Source organism: Oncorhynchus nerka, linkage group LG10 (assembly GCF_034236695.1).
Source record: "Oncorhynchus nerka isolate Pitt River linkage group LG10, Oner_Uvic_2.0, whole genome shotgun sequence".
Taxonomy (NCBI): domain Eukaryota; kingdom Metazoa; phylum Chordata; class Actinopteri; order Salmoniformes; family Salmonidae; genus Oncorhynchus; species Oncorhynchus nerka.
The window spans coordinates 96,840,136-96,857,970 of record NC_088405.1 but is presented as its reverse complement, the minus strand read 5'-3'; the positions used below and the strand labels follow the sequence as shown (position 1 = coordinate 96,857,970).

The 17,835-nt window shown below is 48.1% G+C and overlaps 1 protein-coding gene across 1 annotated transcript in view; it reads left to right on the top strand.

Annotated features, from left to right (window-relative positions):
• Nucleotides 1-4,437: 4,437 nt before the first annotated feature.
• LOC115125415 (telomerase-binding protein EST1A-like) overlaps nt 4,438-17,835 on the top strand; it is a 51,148-nt gene continuing 37,750 nt past the window's right edge. The window contains exons 1-7 of the mRNA XM_065023987.1: nt 4,438-4,545; nt 7,085-9,599; nt 10,616-10,808; nt 15,651-15,761; nt 16,590-16,696; nt 16,863-16,941; nt 17,515-17,625. Coding sequence (XP_064880059.1) covers nt 4,452-4,545; nt 7,085-9,599; nt 10,616-10,808; nt 15,651-15,761; nt 16,590-16,696; nt 16,863-16,941; nt 17,515-17,625 — 3,210 coding nt within the window. The 5' untranslated portion in view covers nt 4,438-4,451. The remainder of the gene's footprint in view (nt 4,546-7,084; nt 9,600-10,615; nt 10,809-15,650; nt 15,762-16,589; nt 16,697-16,862; nt 16,942-17,514; nt 17,626-17,835) is intronic.

Sequence of the window (17,835 nt, the reverse complement as noted above, 5' to 3'; positions counted from 1 at the left end):
CAACAAGTCAGTTCGTCAATGTTCTGCCCTGCTAGAGCTGCCCCGGTTCTGTTATTGTGAAGTGGAAATGTCTAGGAGCAACAACGGTTTAGCCACAAAGTGGTAGGCCACACAAGCTCACAGAACAGGGCCGCCGAGTGCTGAAGCGCGTACAAATCGTCTGTCTTCGTTACAAACTGCCTCTGGAAGCAACGACAGCACAATAACTATTAGTTGGGAGCTTCATGAAATGGGTTTCCATTGGCCGAGCAGCCGCACGCACACAAGCCTACGATTATAAATGCAAACGGTAAGACATTATTAGCAGCATTACTTTATCGGCAGTATTTAAATGATCAAATCAAATCAAATTTTATTTGTCACATACACATGGTTAGCAGATGTTAATGCGAGTGTAGCGAAATGCTTGTGCTTCTAGTTCCGACAATGCAGTAATAACCAACAAGTAATCTAGCTAACAATTCCTAAACTACTGTCTTATACACAGTGTAAGGGGATAAAGAATATGTACAGAACGGCATAGGCAAGATGCAGTAGATGGTATCGAGTACAGTATGAGTATGTAAACAAACTGGCATAGTGAAAGTGGCTAGTGATAAATTTTTTATTTTTTTTACCTTTATTTAACCAGGCAAGTCAGTTAAGAACACCTTCTTATTTTCAATGACAGCCTGGGAACAGGGAACAGTGGGTTAACTGCCTGTTCAGGGGCAGAACGACAGATTTGTACCTTGTCAGCTCGGGGGTTTGAACTCATTTTGAACTCGTTGGACTAGCCTAGTGGTTAGTCCAACGCTCTAACCACTAGGCTACCCTGCCGCCCCATACATGTATTACATAAAGATGCAGTAGATGATATAGAGTACAGTATATACGTATACATATGAGATAAATAATGTAGGGTATGTAAACATTATATTAAGTAGCATTGTTTAAAGTGGCTAGTGATATATTTTACATCAATTCCCATCAATTCCCATTATTAAAGTGGCTGGAGTTGAGTCAGTATGTTGGCAGCAGCCACTCAATGTTAGTGATGGCTGTTTAGCAGTCCAATGGCCTTGAGATAGAAGCTGTTTTTCAGTCTCTCGGTCCCAGCTTTGATGCACCTGTACTGACCTCGCCTTCTGGATGATAGCGGGGTGAACAGGCAGTGGCTCGGTGGTTGTTGTCCTTGATGATCTTTATGGCCTTCCTGTGACATCGGGTGGTGTAGGTGTCCTGGAGGGCAGGTAGTTTGCCCCCGGTGATGCGTTGTGCAGACCTCACTACCCTCTGGAGAGCCTTACGGTTGTGGGCGGAGCAGTGATAGGCGGTGATACAGCCCGACAGGATGCTCTCGATTGTGCATCTGTAGAAGTTTGTGAGTGCTTTTGGTGACAAGCCAGATTTCTTCAGCCTCCTGAGGTTGAAGAGGCGCTGCTGCGCCTTCTTCACGATGCTGTCTGTGTGAGTGGACCAATTCAGTTTGTCTGTGATGTCTACGCCGAGGAACTTAAAACTTACTAACCTCTCCACTACTGTTCCATCGATGTGGATGGGGGGGGGGGGGGGGTGTTCCCTCTGCTGTTTCCTGAAGTCCACAATCATCTCCTTAGTTTTGTTGACGTTGAGTGTGAGGTTATTTTCCTGACACCACACTCCGAGGGCCCTCACCTCCTCCCCTGTAGGCCGTCTCGTCGTTGTTGGTAATCAGGCCTACCACTGTAGTGTCGTCTGCAAACTCCACTACTGTCCCATCGATATGGATAGGGGGGCTGCTACAGACCTGCCTAATTCATTCCGAAGATGTTGGTTATACTGACAATGGGAGTCATTGTCCACCCCTAACAATGGGAGTCATTGTCCGCCCCTAACAATGGGAGTCATTGTCCACCCCTAACAATGGGAGTCATTGTCCACCCCTAACAATGGGAGTCATTGTCCACCCCTAACAATGGGAGTCATTGTCCACCCCTAACAATGGGAGTCATTGTCCACCCCTAACAATGGGAGTCATTGTCCACCCCTAACAATGGGAGTCATTGTCCACCCCTAACAATGGGAGTCATTGTCCACAAAGCGGCATGGTGGGCTGTCTAGATCCCACCCCTCTATTCTTTGCGTGGTGGATACATGTTATTATTGTAATCTATTTTTTTAAATAAATATTCGATGAGGGTTGTTGACATCGACATCGACATTTTCTCGAGAAAACTTTGGGGCGGCAGGGTAGCCTAGTGGTTAGAGTGTAGGGACGGTAGGTAGCCTAGTGGTTAGAGTGTAGGGTCGGCAGGGTAGCCTAGTGGTTAGAGTGTAGGGACGGTAGGTAGCATAGTGGTTAGAGTGTAGGTGCGGTAGGTAGCCTAGTGGTTAGAGTGTAGGGTCGGCAGGGTAGCCTAGTGGTTAGAGTGTAGGGACGGTAGGTAGCCTAGTGGTTAGAGTGTAGGGTCGGCAGGGTAGCCTAGTGGTTAGAGTGTAGGGACGGTAGGTAGCATAGTGGTTAGAGTGTAGGTGCGGTAGGTAGCCTAGTGGTTAGAGTGTAGGGGGTAGGTAGCCTAGTGGTTAGAGTGTAGGGGGGGCAGGTAGCCTAGTGGTTAGAGTGTAGGGACGGTAGGTAGCCTAGTGGTTAGAGTGTAGGGGCGGTAAGTAGCCTAGTGGTTAGAGTGTAGGGGCGGTAGGTAGCCTAGTGGTTAGAATGTAGGGGGGGCAGGTAGTCTAGTGGTTAGAGTGTAGGGACGGCAGGTAGCCTAGTGGTTAGAGTGTAGGGACGGTAGGTAGCCTAGTGGTTAGAGTGTAGGGGGGGCAGGTAGCCTAGTGGTTAGAGTGTAGGGGGGGCAGGTAGCCTAGTGGTTAGAGTGTAGTGGCGGCAGGGTAGTCTAGTGGTTAGAGTGTAGGGACGGTAGGTAGTCTAGTGGTTAGAGTGTAGGGACGGCAGGGTAGCCTAGTGGTTAGAGTGTTGGACTAGTAACCGTAAGGTTGCAAGTTCAAATCCCTGAGCTGACAAGGTACAAATCTGTCTTTCTGCCCCTGAACAGGCAATTAACCCACTGTTCCTAGGCTGTCATTGAAAATAAGAATTTGACTTGCCTAGTCAAGTAAAAAAAAAAAGTGTTTTTTCCTCAAAGTTACTACTTATATCAGTACACTCGTAAGAACTTAATCATTACGAAACTTCTATTCGATCAAATAAACCTTACGTAGAGGGGGGGGGGGGGGGTGTGTGACCAAATTCGACCGTCATTGACCATTATAAAAACTCCTTGCTTGGTGCGCGAAGCAACGCCAGCTGCTGGAGGGCGTTGGACCTCCCGCTTCCTCTCCGGTGCGTTCGTAACTTCGCTGAATAATTAATAATTAATGAGTTTACGAACGCACCCTCTGTTATTGCTTCGTCTGACGAGCTGTTTGGCCACTGCTATAGTCGACTAAATAGCCTATCGATCTCACAAGAAGTAGAACTAAAGTAAACGATTTTTAAATTATTGTAGCGACCCGCACAGACAGCTGTGTGTTTGTTATGTGCTAGGCTAGGAGGTGGTTGTGTTGTACTGACCAGTACCCGGTGTTCGCGGAGTCCGACATGTCAATCAACCTGCTATCTGCCAATCACGGGAATGCCTGGAATGTTCTGATGCCGGGCATCCTGGTGGTTGGCGGAGTGGTGTGGAGGGGGGTTGGGCATTGGAAGTTAAGACCAGGTTCAGCCTTTGTTCTCTCTCTCTTACATCTGGGCTTCACAAGAGAAGGTCACGATTGGCTTGTGGGTTATCTGTCATCTATTTGGCGTGTGCTACGGCCCAAACAGTAGCCTGTGTAAAGTTGGTTTAATAAACCGTCAATTCGCAAACTCAAGCCTCTGTCTGGACAATTGTTCATTTATGATCTAGTCAGGTCATTACATTATTATTACATTTAAGTCATTATTATTATTATTATTATTATTTTTTTATATTAATTTTTATAATAATTATTATTTTTAAAATATAATCATATATAAACTAAAAAACTATAAATATAAACATTTTCCAAAATCGTTTACAAAGGATTGCAAGTCAGATCACTTTGGGCAATGGCCTGATTTGTTTAGTAGGCTAGTACAAATGGTGGTTTATTTTTTTGTTGGCCTACCTATGCCTTGTTTCGGCATCTTAACTAAAACATTTTGAATTAATATTTATCCAAATTCACTTCGTAAAAAACAACAACAACAACAAAACGCAATGTGACAGTTCCCGCTTGACTACTGACACTGTAGGGGACACAGAATGTTACACAGGTGTGTTTTTTGGTTTCTCAACGCGCTATTCTTGTGTGCGTGTGTGTGTAATGTGTGTGTGTGTGTATATAATGTGTGTGTGTGTGTGTAATGTGTGTGTGTGTAATGTGTGTGTGTAATGTGTGTGTGTAATGTGTGTGTATAATGTGTGTGTGTATAATGTGTGTGTGTGTGTATGAACACAGAAACGAAGATGGCGGACGAACTAGACCGAGTTCGGATTTCAGCTGCGGAGCTGCGAGCTGAAGCGTCGACTTTGACCAACCATCACGACGATTGTCACAGAGGTGAGAGCGATCACCCGACTGGTATCGTTATAAACCACGAAAGAGAACAACAACAACAACAACAACAAACGAGGGTGTAACACAACGTATAAACGGAAACGAAGTAGTTAGCTTGCTAGCTAACGTTAGCTATCTGATGTAACGGCAGCTAGAATCATCATGTGGTATTTTGTTTTCAAAACACCCCTCCTCTACCTCCTCCTCTTCCTCCGCCCAGGAGACTCACTCACCCCTCCGTACTCTCACAACCGAGGTGTCGGTCGGTTCATGTCCCCGTCAGCCCGTAGACCGAGGTTCCCCACCGGCTGCAGTGGTTTGGGGGCTGTGGTCGGTTAGTATTATAGCAGCAGAGACGAGCTTCTGGTTTTACCCTCAAATACAACAACACTATGTGGCTTTTCTCTTACAGGCCACAGTTAACGTTGTTGTTATGGAATAAGGCTGGTGAAAGTGTATAGTTGAACTAGTTAGTTAGCGGACACAAGTTGGGAATAATGTTTTGTTTAGCGTTATTTTATATATATATATTTTTTTAACTAAGTATATCACTATGGCAACCACACTGGTGTAGCTTTCGCCAAACTAACTAGCTACACACACACACACACACATCTATCTATCTATATATATATATATATATATACACACACATCTTTCCTAAATTATCATTGATGAGGCCATTCCGGTGGTCATGGAGAATATTTTTTATTCTAGGCCATCACTAAGGTACCTGTTTAAAAAAAAAAGTTCAGTCTCAGAGTCTGGGCCATGATGAGCTGAACAGGTGTGTTTGAGTAGGTCTGGAACTAAACCCTGCTCACCTACCCAGTAGCTTTTCCAGGACCTTAAATTGGAGACTCCCCTGTTGGACTGACTGATCTTACCCACTTATGCTGGGCAATACACTACACCACTTATAAAATGGTAATACACGCTCACACTTCTGGGTTTCCTGGTCCCAAATCTTTCATTTTGTCCAGTCTCAACCCCAGGACGTGCTCACGTTACACAATGATTCCCTAGTTGATCCTGCCTTGCCTTTCTCAGTTGTTGTAGGAAAGAAATGTTGACATTTACATTTAAGTCATTTAGCAGACGCTCTTATCCAGACAGTGAGCTGCTTTTTAGTGGTGCCGAGTATTATGTGCAGAAATACCAAAAGAGACAGAGGCCCAGAATATGGACTTAATATACAAAATAATAATGATATAATTATCTTTTTGATTTCTATCATGGTAGGATGGCTATGTAATATTGGTGGAGTTTGTTTTGCATGGCCCGGTGATCCAGGTGTGTGGAGATTTGACTTAAGGACCAATGGAATGGTCTCCCATCACCTCGGTCCTCACAGTGTTGTTGTTGCTGTTGTTGTTGTTGTTGCTTTTGTTGTTGTTGCTGTTGTTGTTGTTGTTTGTGTTGCTGTTGTTGTTGCTGTTGTTGCTGTTGTTGTTGTTGTTGTTGTTTGTGTTGCTGTTGCTGTTGTTGCTTTCCTCTTCACTGTTATTGTTTTGGTCTCGCATGCTGAGTGCTCATTAGCTATTGGCAACAGTCCAATCGTGCTCATACTACAACATGCACGACCAACATTGCAGACACGTCAGAAAATGATCGGGACATCTGGACAGGGGTCTGGATAACGAAACAGCCGTCGTCGGTGCGCCCTTTGACCCTCTCAAACTACGCCAGTCTCGACGTATTGATCCCAAGTTCATAGGATTTTACCCAGATCGTGAACATTTAGAGTTTGACTGTTATTAGTTGTTATTCAGGCCCTGGGGCAGCTGTGTCATTGTTCATTGTCTTTGTTGAAGTACGGGGTACAGGTGCACTACGTTATCAGGCAGACTGTTCTTTCTGCTATCGCTTTCTCTCTTACCTCCTGCTCTCACCTTCTGGCACTTTCTCCTGCTGTGTGTTAGTCAGAGGAGACTGAGAAAGAACTAAACTTACTCGACTGAGCAAGAGGGAGTGGAAATGAGGATAGAGGGAGGACAGAGGGAGTGGAAATGAGGACAGAGGGAGTGGAAATGAGGACAGAGGGAGTGGAAATGAGGACAGAGGGAGTGGAAATGAGGACAGAGGGAGTGGAAATGAGGATAGAGGGAGTGGAAATGAGGACAGAGGGAGTGGAAATGAGGACAGAGGGAGGACAGAGGGAGTGGAAATGAGGACAGAGGGAGTGGAAATGAGGACAGAGGGAGTGGAAATGAGGACAGAGGGAGTGGAAATGAGGACAGAGGGAGTGGAAATGAAGGACAGAGGGAGTGGAAATGAGGACAGAGGGAGTGGAAACGAGGATAGAGGGAGTGGAAATGAGGATAGAGGGAGTGGAAACGAGAGGGCGAAAGAGAGAAGGAGAAGGGGCTCTGACCTTCAGAACGGATTGTGTGTCTCTGTTGAAAAGTCAGTAATCACAACTAATATCTCCCATTCTCCTCTCCCTCTCCCATTCTCCTCTCCCTCTCCCATTCTCCTCTCCCTCTCCCATTCTCCTCTCCCATCTCTATTTCTTTCCCAACACTTTCTCTCTCTGTCACAGAGGAGCGAGGAGAGGAGGGACGTGGCCAACGACAGCAGCGTCACCACGGCAACGACCCGTCAAAACGCCCTGACCTGCAGCGCTACACGCCCGGGGCTGGCCACGGCAACCGTCGCCATGACAGCGAGGACGGCGGCGTAGTCATCTCCCCTGGAGACCCGTTAGCCATGACCTCTGACACTGAGGTGGAACTGGTGATGTCACTGCCACAGGAGGAGGAAGAAGGACACAACATGGCTGCCACTGAGACAGTTTCAACTGAACCTGGATGTATAGATGGAGGGATGGCGAAAGGAGGAGGAGAGAAATGTGGAGGAGGTTTTACTTCAAACCGGGGTGGATGCTCTCGAGCGCCTGCACAACAGAGGACTCGAAGAGGTGACCACCACACCACCAGAGCAGACAACAACAACAACAACAGTAGCAGCAGTAGTGCAAAGGGACCGTCAGGCTCAGCTAACCGACCACAGAACTCCAGACAGAGGGATGAGGTGAGAGGGAAGAACCAGAGGGGTAGAGAGCCAGCAGGGCGTTCCCCTGGCTCTCCCAAGGCCACCAGGAAGACCCGTAAACCTGACCGAGAGATCTACCAGCCTGGGGGTCGGAGGAGCACCACCACCACCCAGGGGGAAGAGGGAAGAGAGACAGAGAAACCTGCTCCTGGTCCCCCTGATCCTGTCAGAGAGGAAAGCCAAGCCAGGAGGGAACCAGTCATATGGAGAGAGAAAGAGGAAGAAGGCAGAGGGGGTGAAGAGACGGGCAGAAGGCAGGGGAGGAGAGAAACAGGGAAAGCAGCCGTCTCAGACCATGGAGTAGAGAACCTGACTGGGAAGATACAGACACTCTGTGTGACTGCCCCACCTGAGAGAGAAGAGGAGGGGAAGAGAGGAGAGGGTGAGGAAGGAGTAGGCAGGAGGAGGAAGGCAAGCGGTGAGGGCAGGAGGAGCAGAGCTGGAGGTGGAGCCAAGGGACGAGTAGGAGGAGGAAATGAAGGATGCGAGAAGACTGAGGAGGAGAAGAAGAAGAGAGAGAGGGGAAACCGCAGGAACAGAGGAGGAGGGGAGAAAGGGGAGAATCAGGACTCCAGGAGAAGAGGAGGAGAGGGTGAGCGAGGGATGACCGAGAGAGACAGGAGAGCGTCGGAAGAAGATGGAGAGAGGGAAGCGAACCGTCCTGCAGATGCACAGCCAGCAAAGGGAAGAGAAAAACAGAGGGATAGAGATACTGAGAGAGACAACCAGAGAGGGAACAACAGACCCCAACCTCTACCCTCAGATATAAACAGAGAGAAGAATGGAGAGAAAGACAGGAACGTAGAGATGCAGAGAAACAGAGACAGGAGTGAGAGGTGCAGGTCTAACACTAACAACCACCACCACTCGTCATCTTCCTCTAAGCACAACTCCAAGTCAAACATCAGAAGACCCAGGAATCGCACCTACAGCACCAGTTCTGCCAGTAGTGGCACCAGCCTGGACGGACTGGGACAAGGGGAGGATCGGAGGGAGGACAGGGCCCGACGAGACCGACTGGGACACAGGGAGAGAGAGGGAGGAGGAGGTCAGCTACCGAACAGGAGGAGAAACACTAGAGACTCCTCAACAGACTCACTGGAGGAGAGGAGGAGAGATGGAGGAGAGGAGTACTTGAGCCCCCTGTGGAGGAGAGGGGAGGAGGAGAGCAGAGGGGGAAGAGGACACAGAGGAGGAGGGAGAGGAGGGCTCCTGAAAGTGTCTCAGAGCGACAGACAGTCAGGTACCTCCCATGCCACCTCAGGCCCCAGCGATGACCCCCAGGGGCGCCTCAGGCAGGGCACTCTGCCTCGTGGTAAGGAGAGGGGCATTCTCATCCTCCCAGCCCACACTGACCTCTCCAATTTGCCGACGGAGCCCGGGCCAAGGCTCCTGTTTGGTGGGATTCGAGGAGGAAAAGATGCGGGACTAGGGAGAGGAGGAAGGGGCGGAGGAACAAGGCGACTCTGGGATCCCAACAACCCCGACCAGAAACCCGCTCTCCGGCTCTCCCAGCATGCCTCTCTCCAGCAGCAGCAGCCCATGTACCTGCAAACGGGCGGAGGTTACGGAGCGCTGCACTTCCTGGATACGGACGAGGAGGCTGCAGGGAGTCCCCCGGTCCGCCAGGGGGAGCACTTCTACCCCCAGCAGGAGGCCGCAGCCATGGCCTTCTACAAGTACCAGAACTCTGACAACCCTTACCCTTACAACGCCAACCCTAATGCACGTTACCCGTACCCCTACCACACTATGCCTACCACCCCCTACCAGATGCACTCCTCCAACGGCATTTACCCAGCCCAGTTTTACGGGGAGTATAGGGGCCAGGGGTACCAGACCGGGGCTGGAGCAGGTCTGACACCAGAGGAGGTGGAGCAGCAGGCCAGGGGAGAGCTGGGGAGACAGCTGAGGGCTGCAGACAGCCAGGAGTTACAACTCAGCAACCTCCTATCTAGAGACAGACTCAGTGCTGACGGACTGGACCGCATGGCTCAACTCAGGTAAGATGGAGGGGAGAGGGGCAGGGTAGGATATGAAGGGAAAAGAGAGGGACAGGGTAGGATGGAGGGAAGAGGGACAGGGTAGGATGGAGGGAAGAGAGGGACAGGGTAGGATGGAAGGAAGAGGGACAGGGTAGGATGGAGGGAAGAGGGACAGGGTAGGATGGAGGGAAGAGAGGGCCAGGGTAGAATGGAGGGAAGAGTGACAGGGTAGGATGGAGGGAAGAGGGACAGGGTAGGATGGAGGGAAGAGAGGAACAGGGTAGGATGGAGGGAAGAGGGGGAGAGGGTAGGATGGAGGGACAGGGTAGGATATAGAGGGAAGACAGGGTAGGATGGAGGGACAGGGTAGGATATGGAGGGAAGAGAGGGACAGGGTAGAATGGAGGGACAGGGTAGGATGGAGGGACAGGGTATGATGGAGAGAAGAGGGACAGGGTAGGATGGTGGGAGAATGACAGGGTAGGAGGGAGGGTGGGAGAAGGACAGGGTAGGAATGAGGAAGGAGATGGACAGGGTGGGAGGGAGGGGGAGAGGGACAGGGTAGGATGGAGGGAAGGAGGAGAGGGACAGGGTAGGATGGAGGGAAGGAGGAGAGGGACAGGGAAGGAGGAGAGGGATAGGGTAGGAGAGAGGTAGGGACAAGGTAGGAGGGAGGGAGGAGACGGGACAGGGTAGGATGGAGGGAGGGAGGAGATGTCTGGGTAGGGTGGAGGGACAGGGTAGGATGGAGGGAAGGAGGAGAGGGACAGGGTAGGATGGAGGGAAGGAGGAGAGGGACAGGGAAGGAGGAGAGGGATAGGGTAGGATGGAGGGAGGGAGGAGATGTCTGGGTAGGGTGGAGGGACAGGGTAGGATGGAGGGAATGAGGAGAGGGACAGGGTAGGATGGAGGGAGGGAGGAGATGTCTGGGTAGGGTGGAGGGACAGGGTAGAGTGGGAGCTCCAACTTGGTAATATGCTGGGGGCTGCAACTGACTAAGCTCCTTTCTGTCTTGTCTCCTTTCACCCCCCCAGAGCTGACCTGTTGACCCTGTATGAGCGAGTGATCCTAACAGACATAGAGTTCAGTGACAGTCAGAACCTGGACCAGGCTCTATGGAAGAACGTGTTCTACCAGGTTATAGAGCACTTCAGACAGCTCCTCAAAGACCCCAGCGGAGACTCAACCCTGCGCATCACCCCCATGCTGCTCACTCTGCTGGACGAGGTAGACGCACTGAACACACGTAGCTAAGCACCAGCTATAGAATTTGGCCTTCAAGGCCATTAACCAAAATAGCCCATTTTAAATTTATTAGAAAAACGGCATAAAAAAAACACTAGAAATTGTTATTTAAAAAAAATCAAAGTGGATGTAATTGTCCTTAAATAATTTGCCTGTCAATACCGTTGAAACCTTTTCTTTGACGTTTTTAAATAAATATCTATATTTGAAGCTACTTAAATACCTGCTGTCAACTTGTGCAATACGTTAGGAGATAAGAAGCTGATTTTTATTCATGTCACGTGTTTCATTATGAAGCTTCCTGGTTGACCCCAGTCACGTGGTGTTTGTTTACATACAACGACCGGAGCCTCGTGAGTCTCTCTTTTGTCCAGTATGCTCCGGGTGATCTAGTTACAGCAGGGAATTCGCAATTCCATGTTTGCCAGCTACATATCTTATAGCTATTAAGTTAACTGTCTAGAATGTGTTAAATGCGTTGCAGTTGTGCTAATTTAATAGCTAGTTAGCTACCTAGCTAAGTGGTGAGCTCCTTCCAAAATCAAGCATTTTGCATGATAACAGCAGAGAATCCCCTCCAGGATCAAAAGCCTTGCTGTCTAATATTTGTTTTGTTTTGTGCAGCTAACTGGGACTAGCAGCTAACTGAGACTAGCAGCTAACTGAGACTAGCAGCTAACTGAGACTAGCAGCTAACTGGGACTAGCATTTTGTTTTGTGCATCTAACTGGGACTAGTAGCTAACTGGTACTAGCAGCTAACTGGGACTAGCATTTTGTTTTGTGCAGCTAACTTGGACTAGTAGCTAACTGGACCAATTTGTAAGTCGCTCTGGATAAGAGCGTCTGCTAAATGACTTAAATGTAAATGTAATGTAAATGACTAGCAGCTAACTGGGACTAGCATTTTGTTTTGTGCAGCTAACTGGGACTAGCATTTTGTTTTGTGCAGCTAACTTGGACTAGCATTTTGTTTTGTGCAGCTAACTGGGACTAGCATTTTGTTTTGTGCAGCTAACTGGGACTAGCATTTTGTTTTGTGTAGCTAACTTGGGCTAGCATTTTGTTTTGTGCAGCTAACTGGGACTAGCAGCTAACTGGAACTAGCATTTTGTTTTGTGCAGCTAACTTGGACTAGCATTTTGTTTTGTGCAGCTAACTGGGACTAGCAGCTAACTGGTACTAACTGCTAACTGGGACTAGCAGTTAACTGGGACTAGCATTTTGTTTTGTGCGTGCAGCTATCTAACCTAAACTACTTGTATAGTTTAGGTTAGAGACTGTGTAAAATGTTCGTTAGCATTTAGTTAGCATTATTTATGGTATTTGACATGTACTTGTTAGCATTGCTAACCTTCGGGTTACATATGTTTTTTTATTTACATAGTATTAGTGGGGTTTGAAAACAGCGCCCCTTGTGTTCAGTGCCGTTATTACTGAATATCCTGGTATGGCAGAAGGTCGGTATGACAATCTGAATACCGTCCAAGTCTAGTAGGTGATGGACTATGCATATTGGTTACAGCCTCTCATGTCCACACAGATGCTGGGAGGCTCCAGAAAATGTAGCCAAACTTTAATGATACTTTTAAATGACATATATATAACCACTATATATATTTACACATATTTATATATAGTCCAAATGGCACTCATGCTTGACAAATATAATGTAGTATAATTAACATTAACGTCTAAAGGCTAATGTCTAATGTTGGGCGGTAGGTAACCTAGTGGTTAGAGTGTAGGGACGGTAGGTAACCTAGTGGTTAGAGTGTAGGGGCGGCAGGGTAGCCCAGTGGTTAGAGTGTAGGGACGGTAGGTAACCTAGTGGTTAGAGTGTAGGGGCGGCAGGGTAGCCCAGTGGTTAGACTGTAGAGGGCGGTAGGTAGCCTAGTGGTTAGAGCGTAAGGGGCGGCAGGTAGCCTAGTGGTTAGAGCGTAGGGGTGGCAGGTAGCCTAGTGGTTAGAGGGTAGGGGCGGCAGGTAGCCTAGAGGGTAGGGGCGGCAGGTAGCCTAGTGGTTAGAGCGTAGGGGTGGCAGGTAGCCTAGTGGTTAGAGTGTAGGGGCGGCAGGTAGCCTAGTGGTTAGAGCGTAGGGGCGGCAGGTAGCCTAGTGGTTAGAGCGTAGGGGCGGCAGGTAGCCTAGTGGGTAGAGCGTAGGGGCGGCAGGTAGCCTAGTGGTTAGAGTGTAGGGGCGGCAGGTAGCCTAGTGGTTAGAGTGTAGGGGCGGCAGGTAGCCTAGTGGTTAGAGTGTAGGGGGCGGTAGGTAGCCTAGTGGTTAGAGTGTGGGGGAGGCAGGTAGCCTAGTGGTTAGAGTGTGGGGAGGCAGGTAGCCTAGTGGTTAGAGTTTGGGGGAGGCAGGTAGCCTAGTGGTTAGAGTGTAGGGGCGGCAGGTAGCGTAGTGGTTAGAGTGTAGGGGCGGCGGGTAGCCTAGTGGTTAGAGTGTGGGGGCGGCAGGTAGCCTAGTGGTTAGAGTGTAGGGGCGGCAGGTAGTGTAGTGGTTAGGGTGTAGGGGCGGCAGGTAGCCTAGTGGTTAGAGTGTAGGGGCGGCGGGTAGCCTAGTGGTTAGAGTGTAGGGGCGGCGGGTAGCCTAGAGGTTAGAGTGTGGGGGCGGCAGGTAGCCTAGTGGTTAGAGCGTTGGACTAGTAACCGAAGGGTTGCAAGGTCGAATCCCCGAGCTGACAAGGTAATCTTTCGTTCTGCCCCCTGAACAAAGCAGTTAACCCACTGTTCCTCGGTAGGACGTCATTGTAAATAAGAATGTGTTCTTAACTGACTCGCCTAGTTAAATAAAAAGAAGGTAAATTAAAGAAGGCTCGATTCGGTCGACGTCCTCTAAGCACGGTTCGTTCAGAGAAAGCCCAGTGTCTGTTGTGCACTGCAATCTGAGTGGAGGCATTCAGCATTTTGAAACTATACTGAACAGAAATATAAACGCAACATGCAACCATTTCAAAGATTTTACTGAGTTACAGTTCATAGAAAGAAATCAAACAATTTAAATAAATTCATTAGGCCCCTAATCTATGGATTTCACATGACTGGGCACCGAGAGGGCATAGACCTTTATTACAGACAGAAACATAGGTCCTAATCTATAGAGGGCATAGACCTTTATTACAGACAGAAACATAGGTCCTAATCTATAGAGGGCATAGACCTTTATTACAGACAGAAACATAGGTCCTAATCTATAGAGGGCATAGACCTTTATTACAGACAGAAACATAGGTCCTAATCTATAGAGGGCATAGACCTTTATTACAGACAGAAACATAGGTCCTAATCTATGGATTTCACATGACTGGACACAGAGAGGGCATAGACCTTTATTACAGACAGAAACCCATGCTAGTTGTTGCATCAATTGTCATATTAGCAACCCATGCTAGTTGTTACATCAATAGTCATATTAGCAACCCATGCTAGTTGTTGCATCACTAGTCATATTAGCAACCCACGCTAGTTGTTACATCAATAGTCATATTAGCAACCCATGCTAGTTGTTACATCAGTAGTCATATTAGCAACCCATGCTAGTTGTTACATCAATAGTCATATTAGCAACCCACGCTAGTTGTTACATCAGTAGTCATATTAGCAACCCTTGCTAGTTGTTACATCAGTAGTCATATTAGCAACCCGTGCTAGTTGTTACATCAATAGTCATATTAGCAACCCACGCTAGTTGTTACATCAGTAGTCATATTAGCAACCCATGCTAGTTGTTACATCAGTAGTCATATTAGCAACCCATGCTAGTTGTTACATCAATAGTCATATTAGCAACCCATGCTAGTTGTTACATCAATAGATCTCCACTCTTTCAAAACTGATATTTTCAGTTAGCTTTTGAGAACAGTGTTTTCCTGCTAATTGCATCTTGGAACATGTGCGCGTGTAGCGTATAGCCTAAGGCTGTGTGTGTGTTTCCTAAATAATAGTTGAGCATCATTTTAAGCTAAACGTTCTGACCGGTTGCATCAGCCTCATTGCTTTAAGAAAATGAATGATGTTTAAAGGTCCTGGTGCCACAACTGTCCCAGAGTCTGTTTACAAATATTTATTTATCACACAGAACAACAAGCTGACCGATAGACTAGGTAAACGTTTCTATTATGGGGGATAGTGGATTGACATAGGTTGGTGATTTTTGCTGTTTGTAACTTTTCTTGTTGGATGAGGAAAAGTACATGTGGACAATTATTCAAACCTATTCAGTGCGCGCCTCGGAATTCAGATTTGTTTTTGTTAGGGGGGAGAGCTGGCTGGCTGGCTGGCTTACTGCCATACAAGATAGTGAACTGGTACTCACACCGCGTACACTGAACACGCACCGCGTATACACACACACACCATGTTCAACTTCATGCAACTATTTTGAAACAGCCTTAGTGTTTCCTCATGGAGCTAATCATTTTGGTGCACTGTGTTTGTTTCCCAGGGGACGGTATTCTTTGATGCACTGTGTTTGTTTCCCAGGGGACGGTATTCTTTGATGCACTGTGTTTGTTTCCCAGGGGACGGTGTTCTTTGATGCACTGTGTTTGTTTCCCAGGGGACGGTATTCTTTGATGCACTGTGTTTGTTTCCCAGGGGACGGTATTCTTTGATGCACTGTGTTTGTTTCCCAGGGGACGGTATTCTTTGATGCACTGTGTTTGTTTCCCAGGGGACGGTATTCTTTGATGCACTGTGTTTGTTTCCCAGGGGACGGTTTTCTTTGATGCACTGTGTTTGTTTCCCAGGGGACGGTATTCTTTGATGCACTGTGTTTGTTTCCCAGGGGACGGTATTCTTTGATGCACTGTGTTTGTTTCCCAGGGGACGGTATTCTTTGATGCACTGCTGCAGAAGCTTCAGACGGTGTTTCAATTTAAACTGGAGGATTACATGGACGGCATGGCCATCAGACCACGTCCACTACGCAAGACGGTAACAACACGACGTGTGTGTGTGTGTGTGTATGTACACGTGATGTGTGTTCAGAACGACACGACTACTGTGTGTGTGTGTGTGTGTGTGTGTGTGTGTGTGTGTGTGTGTGTGTGTGTGTGTCTGTCTGTCTGTGTTCAGACTGTGTGTGTGTGTGTGTGTGTGTCTGTCTGTCTGTCTGTGTTCAGACTGTGTCTGTGTGTGTGTGTGTGTGTACATGTGATGAGTGTTCAGACTGTGTGTGTATAGGGCCCTATAAAAATATCAAATACCACATCAGGAGACCACTTTTGAGTTCTGGGAAAAATCTAATCCATTTTTTATTTCTGGGTGTAGTTATCCTTTAATTTGAGTATTTAGCAGTGTTTTTGTAGCACATGTGATGGTAGAGTTTGGAAAATAATCACGATATCATTCTGGCAGGTAAACATAGGTTACTTTGTAGTGAACAACATTTCATGTTTTGGGGAAAAGCCTTCGTCTACTTAGCATCATCGCTAAACGGCTACACGAAGTACCAGACAGGGGCGTTCTCGTTGCCTCTTCAGAGAGTTGCAGGAAATACGAAATCACTGATGCATTCTGTTCGTTGTCTTATGATAAACTCGGGAAAATTTTATAAATAGTTTTATACATTTTTGTTTTTTCCCTACAGGCTCGACAACCAGAATATACATTTAATTTGTCCAAATGGACAAGTTAAAAAAAAGTATTTAAAAAATATATATATATTTTTTTGAATGTCTGGATTCTGTCCTCGTTCTCTCCCCGTTGTAGATTCTCTAGGGTCCTTCGTGTATTTAGCAGTATTACAATGTGTTGCTCCAGGTGAAGTATGCTCTGATCAGTGCCCAGCGGTGTTTGATCTGTCAGGGGGACATCGCCCGTTACCGAGAGCAAGCCAGCGACTCTGCTAACTACGGCAAGGCCCGCAGGTACTGTAACCGTGGCCACCAGGGAAAAGCATCTTATCCTTGTTCCTGTCCGTTGACAAATCGTACATGGGGGGGAAACTAGTGTTGTTAAAATATGAAATAAGACTCCTTTAGGTCTCTCTTGCGAAGGAGACTCAGACACAATCCTCTTCCTCCTCCCGTCTAGCTGGTACCTGAAGGCCCAGCAGATTGCTCCTAAGAACGGACGACCTTACAACCAGCTGGCCCTGCTGGCTGTTTACACGGTGAGAGTCGTGAGAAAGGGAGGGAGGGGGTGAACTGTACTTTTTTTGTGTGTGGCCAGTATAGCCAAGAATTTGAGAGAAATATCACATTTTTCTCAATCTCTCTCCTTCCTCCCGTCTCTCGCTCTCCCTCTCCTTTCCTCCTTCTCCTCTCCCTCTCCTTCCCTCCTCTCTCTTTCTCTCTACTTCCACCCGTCTCTCGCTCTCCCTCTCCTTCCCTTCTCTCTCTTTCTCTCTCCCCCTTCTCTCTCATTCCTCCCGTCTCTCGCTCTCCCTCTCCTTTCCTCCTTCTCCTCTCCCTCTCCTTCCCTCCTCTCTCTTTCTCTCTCCCCCTTCTCTCTCCTTCCTCCTGTCTCTCGCTCTCCCTCTCCTTTCCTCCTTCTCCTCTCCCTCTCCTTCCCTCCTCTCTCTTTCTCTCTCCCCTTCTCTCCTTCCTCCCGTCTCTCGCTCTCCCTCTCCTTCCCTCCTCTCTCTTTCTCTCTCCCCCCTCTCTCCTCTCCCCCCCCACCCCCTCTCTCTCCTCCCCCCCCACCCCCTCTCTCTCCTCTCCCCCCCCCCCCTCTCTCTCTCTAGAAGAGGAAGTTGGATGCAGTGTATTACTACATGCGTAGCCTTGCTGCCTCCAACCCCATCCTCACTGCCAAGGAGAGTCTCATGAGTCTGTTTGAAGAGGCCAAACGCAAGGTCACACACACACACACACACACACACACACACACACACACACACACCACAAACACACACACACACACCACACCACACACACATACCACACACACACACACACACCACACCACACACCACACCACACACACACACCACACACATACCACACACACACACACCACACACATACCACACACACACACACACCACACACACACACACACCTCA